At 38.5% G+C, this 6000-nt stretch overlaps 1 protein-coding gene across 1 annotated transcript in view; it reads left to right on the forward strand.

The window, feature by feature from the left end:
- The window catches only part of LOC102563857 (tetratricopeptide repeat protein 8), a 36077-nt gene extending 31975 nt beyond the window's left edge, over positions 1–4102 (forward strand). The window contains exons 11-12 of the mRNA XM_059723157.1: positions 205–288; positions 3404–4102. Of these exons, the coding sequence (XP_059579140.1) occupies positions 205–288; positions 3404–3520 (201 nt within the window). The 3' untranslated portion in view covers positions 3521–4102. The remainder of the gene's footprint in view (positions 1–204; positions 289–3403) is intronic.
- The last annotated feature ends 1898 nt before the right edge of the window (positions 4103–6000 follow it).

The following is a 6000-nucleotide window of genomic DNA, read 5'->3' on the forward strand; positions in this document are numbered from 1 at the left end:
CAGTCTTATTAAACTGTATTATGCTGCATGTACTGGAGAATGTTGCTCATGTATATTTGAAGACTGCGTTATTAGTAAAGGCTTATTGGAAAACATAGTACAGTGTGCTTACAGAACAAATTATTCTCATTTTATCCTTCTGCTGTTTCTTCGCGTCCCTCCCCATCCATTTGTTTCACTATATTTTTGCTTTTTTCCACATAGGCAAGAGCTTTGCTACAGACTGCTTCATCTTTAGCACCTCATATGTATGAGCCCCATTTTAATTTTGCAACACTCTCTGATAAGGTAACATGCTATTTTATTCTTCTGTTATCTAAAAGCTGAACAAATCTTGGTTTTCATGCAACAAGATTCTGAAGAGGTAGAGAAAGAAACACAAAATGTCTAACCATTATATAAAACTGGTATGTCTATACTGTAACAGAGAGGGACTTTGAACTGAGAGTGTTATTCAAAGCTTTCTTTTGAGCATGTTTGTTTTACAGATACTTTAATAATTCCATTAATGTTGCATAAGCTTAGTGAAACACAAATATTTCATTTTTTAAAATCATTTAATATATTAAGTAATGTTAATTATTTAGGTTACTGGCTAGCAAGTCTTGCCACTCTGCTCAGGGTCAGATCAATTACCATATTTGGGGTCTGGAAGGAATTTTACCTTCTGGACAGACTGGTATGGACTGTGGGGGTTTTTGCCTTCCTTTGTAGTGGGGGGCACAGCCTCTACGTAGGATCTTTTGAGCTTATATTGACAATGTTTCACAGAAGTAAAAACATCAGCTGCTGTGGCTCCCCCACTATACCTGTGGCAGGTTAGGGTGTTAGGCCTGTGTTGTGTCAGGGTTGATGGTAGCCTTATGTAGTTTAGATTATGGTTTTTACGGGATGGTTTGATTAGGGATAATTGTGCCTCAGACTGGGGGTTGGACTAGACCTCTGGAGGTCCCCTCCAGCCCTACTTCTCTGATTCTATGATTTGTGCCACATTTTATTGAATAGAAGAGTATTCTGTTTTTAAGCTTTTATGCCTTTGAATGTTGCTTTTTACCTTCTGTCATAGGAGGCATTTCAGTTACTGAATTAAAAGATAAATTGGCAAAAGGTTGTTAGAAGAGAAATGCAAGACTACAGGCACAGACACTCATAATATTTTGAAAGATTTCAGTGTGATGGGGCTTTAAAATTTTCAGAAATAGAACATTTCAGCTGTGGACAGACATACAGCCCTTGCTGTAACCCTCCCAGCGCACTTGAAAACCATTGTGCCAGTGCATAGCAATGGTGCTCTCCAGCCAGGGACTGCAGTAGGTGGATGGCCGGACCTATGGCTCTGCTTCCCTACTCATAAATCAGTACTCCTGGCACTGTTACAGCCAGACTGCTGTGAAACTAGGGGCAGTGGGGGACCACTGCATTGTGGAATGCCTAGAGGACCAACCTAAAGCGCACACAGGTGTCGCAGTGGATGTAGTTTTTCTGGACTTCAGCAAGGCCTTTGACACTGTCTCCCACCCCATTCTCATCAGAAAACTAAGTGACTGTGGCATTGATGCCTACACAGTCCAGATGGATTGGAAATTGGCTGAAGGGTCTTACTCAGAGGGTAGTGGTAGATGGGTCTTTTTCAACCTGGAGGGAAGTGGGCAGTGGAGTCCCCCAGGGCTCAGTCCTTGGGCCCACACTGTTCAATTTCTTTATTAGTGACTTGGACGACGGGGTAAAAAGCAACCTGTTTAAATTTGCTGATGATACCAAGATTTGGGGTGAGGTGGACACGCTAGTAGGAAAAGATAGATTACAGCAGGACCTGGACAGGTTACAGGGGTGGGCTAACAAAAATAGGATGGGTTTCAATACTGACAAGTGCTACACTTGGGCAGTGGGAAACAGAGGAGGCTTGAAGTCTACCTGGCTGGGGTCATTTGAGCCCAGTTTTCTCTCCTGCCTAGGGCAGGGGGTTGGACTTGATGATCTACAAGGTCCCTTCCAACCCTACTTCTATGAAGCTACACATGTTCCAAAATGAAATAGTAGAAAGTAGTACCTGGAGGCAGCAGGTACATTTTTGCCATGCTTCAGAGCCTTTTATTGGGCACATGTGTCTGTATGATAGCCATTTAAAACATTTTAAATGTTATGTCTGTCCACAGCCAGAGAACTGTTCTCTATTGAAAAGTTTCCAGATACAACATTTATGTTATGGGTTAAGTTTAGGAGACAGACAACAGCATGAACTCAGCCTGAGAACTCAGACTTCTTTCAAACTCAAGTCCAAAATCTATGACATCCTCAGTAGCATTAAAAACAGCAGCTTGTGTAGGTCCTCGAGTTTGGTAAGGTATTTCTTTGTCTTGGCTACCTCCAAGGCTATACTCTTTAGTAAGTGCTGGGCTGCCCAATGTTAGAGGCTTATGTATAAGTATCAAAGTAAAAATAACCCCCTAATTATTAAATATACCCTCTCCAGTGTGAAGCACAAGGTGAAGTGTAAAAATGGGTGCCTACAGACATGCTCGTTAGCGTTTTAATTAGAACACTCTAGCATCACATGTATTAAGCCCGCTGTGTTTCAAAATGACCACAGGGGTGCTTTAACTAAAGCTTGTTGGTGAGCCTTTTAATTACAGTGGCAATTTGGGAACCTTTCTAATGAAAACATCCCCCTTACCTCCCCACCTCCGAGCACATGTATAGGCAGCCAATGACTCTCCATACTTAGTTGGCACATCTATATGAGACAATGTGCGGTAGACTAATTCTACTGTGCATTAGTGCATCACAGCAAAAGCCATGCTAATGCGCAGTAGAATTAGTCTACTGCGTATTCAGCATCACGAAAAGACCATGCTCTGGTTACTGTGCATTTAGTTAATACCTCATATTAGAGGTACTAAACTTAATGTGCAGTAACAACAGCACATTAATGCACATGTAGACTTGCCAACAGAGGACCAAAACCTGCTCCATGCACATGGTCTTTTTACATAGTTGGTACCTATGGAAGTTGCACCTGAATTAGGTAAAATTGGATTGCTAATCCCAAATAACCAATTTAAAACAATGGTTTACAAATAGTCCCAGGCTCTCTAACCAGGACCCTGGTCATCTGATCTCAAATTCTCCCTCCAGAAACCTTTCTGAAGAAATTGTCATGGCGCTGTGTTGTGTGGTATGGAAATGACATGGAAGTCTCCTGCTGCACTGTGTCCCTTTCCATCCAATAACCCTCACTTGCATTAGTGTGTGGGCCTCTCTCATTTTATTTTTTCAGCCTTGGGATCACATTCATATACATTTGTGGGAGAAGCATCATGACCAAAATATATAGTGCTCAGAGACTCTGCAATAAATACTGCAATGGTTGTGTCTAGACAGTTCACGTATGTGTTTCTTGCAGGTTGGGGATCTCCAGAGGAGTTACGTAGCCGCTCAGAAGTCAAAAGAAGCATTTCCAGATCATGTAGATACACAACTGCTCATCAAACAGTTAGAACAGCATTTTGCCATGCTTTGACTCAGTATTTTTAATCAAGTTAAAAGCTCAAATGATTTCCACTAGAACTAGCACCAAACATGTTTACAACATGATATCTAAGAATTATACATGGGCATCTTTTTAATCCAGGAGCCATAGAAGCTAGTACAGGTAGCAGAAGAGGTTTAGGGAATCGTGAACTGACTTGTATGAATTTTAAATTACTTAATTTTTTAATATGGCTCAGACACACTTTGTAAAATGAGAGTAAAGAATAAGATCTTGCATTGAAAGAGCTATTGCATAGTAATGAATTGACCCTTTAATATTAAGGAAGCATTTTAAAAGAATTTTTTCCTGACTGTTTTGCAAGTAAACCAGGTTTTTAATATTCCTGGTTGACAGTCCATCAACCAACATGAGGCAAAAAATGTTTCATAATTGCCTTGCAAGCTTGGTTTTTGATACCATATGTTCATATGTTATTTTAATATTAAAATATACAAATTAAGTTATTAATGTAATTTATATATAAAATGCACACTTGAAGCAAAAAAAACCCAAAACATATATTTTCCTTGATGTACATTGGTGTAAAATAAATTCAGATCTGTACAATTATATTGTCTCTAGCATTATGAAGATGGCTTCACATGTTCTGATCTGTATTTTCTGAGAAACAAAGAATATCAATACCAACTATACTGGGTGTCTTAAATACTAAAATGTGTATATTCTTGCTATACTGTTAACTTTAATAAGAGTGAAAATGCTTAGAACAAATTGAATAGGGTCTACAGTAATATTGTAATATACCATGAAGGGAACAGAAGCTTGAGTGTTTAGCAGTGTCCCCATAAGCAAGATGGGTAGAACGTGGCATTAGAGCATCTTTTAATAAGAAGAATACTAAGTACCCATATGATATGCTACCTCTTCTTGCTGCATCTTTAAATAATCTTGCTGATCTCCAGCTGGCTGCCAGCAATTTTATTTTTGTCACATCTAAAGCTGAAGGGTCTCCCTTTCCATTTAGGTTTTTGAAAGGGGCCAATTATTGAAAACTGCAGGAAACAATTTGAGAGCTTGCAATTTTTCCTCCTTTGTTTTCTCTTTTATCCAAGTCTACTTCTGACAGTAACGACTGATTCCTCTGGTATTCCACTTCTATAATTTCTTATGAATTAATTTTCCCATATAGCCCAACTGGGAGTTTTGATTTGAGAGGCAGAGTCTGTCCTATATTAAATCTCTTGGGAAAATGTGGAAAATTAAATTAGTTAACAAAGCCTTAGCTTTTTGTATTAAAAAAACCCCACCAATTGCAGAAGGGAATTTGTGATTGTACATGCACAGAGCAAGCCTGTTTGGGTATGTATAAAATGTGCACTTTAGCCACTTCAAAAGCAATGTGGGGCTGCTGTTTGGGAGTATACAGCAGACGTAACAATCTGTCACACCTGCATGAGCCTGTATTGATACAAGTTTGCTTAATTGGAATTCTAAAACTAATACCTGTTAGTACATAACTTAAGTAATTCTAACTGTTATTGCTGAAGCTTACTTTATCTCTTCTCAGGGCCATGTCATAACTTCACTTGAAGCTGAGTTCTACGCCCAGCACTTTAGCGTGGAATTCTGCTTAAGAACTGATGGCATAGTAGAGCCCTCAGGCAGTCTCAAACAAGTTAGTGTGGCTTATAAATTACATGACAACAGCTAGGTAGGTCACACTATCCCTTTGTTCTCATGAGTGGTAGGAACTTCTTTTACCTGGCGTTGAGGAGTTTGTACTACTCGTCAAAATTTTTAATTGATATTCAGTTTAAAGATGGTTCTCTGATAAAGTACTTTCTAAAGCAGCTTGTCTTGAAATATGTTTTTAAACACAATTAAATATTTTTCTGCTCCTTTTAGGTGTTTAAAACACTCCTTTGGAAACAAAACAATTGGGCAAATTGCACAAACACAACTAGCAAAGTAAGAATGAATCACAAATGAAGGAGAGGCTATCTGCAAGAATAGAAGGCACAGCATTTACAGAGGAAAAGTGTTTTTTTTTTCCAAGTTGCTCTTTACGTTGTCAGATAATTTGTGGAAAAGTTAAGAGAGAAACTAGGATGCCAAAAGATTCCACTTTCTACTGAAAAGAGAAAGAGAGAGGTCAGTATAGCAGTACATTTTTGGTCTGCAATGCTGAATTAAGGGAATTATCAGACTTCTTGTCAATTTTTTGACAGGCGTGTTTATTCCAAGCTTAGTACTCCTGAAACATTTTAGACCTCATTTCCATATTTTTAAATGCTTGTAAGAAGTTTAAATGACTTACCTGAAATTGGATGGAAACAGGTAACAGTACTTCATCCACAAGTTTTATATTTAACTATTGTATTATCAACTTAATAGACTATTTGGGATAGTGAAATAATCCCAAATATTTTGACCCCTTCTACATGTTGCATCTATTATGTAATTACCTTCTTAATTGCATAGTAACTTTAGACTGGCTATAAGTGCAA

This window comes from Alligator mississippiensis, chromosome 2 (assembly GCF_030867095.1).
Source record: "Alligator mississippiensis isolate rAllMis1 chromosome 2, rAllMis1, whole genome shotgun sequence".
Classification (NCBI taxonomy): Eukaryota; Metazoa; Chordata; order Crocodylia; family Alligatoridae; genus Alligator; species Alligator mississippiensis.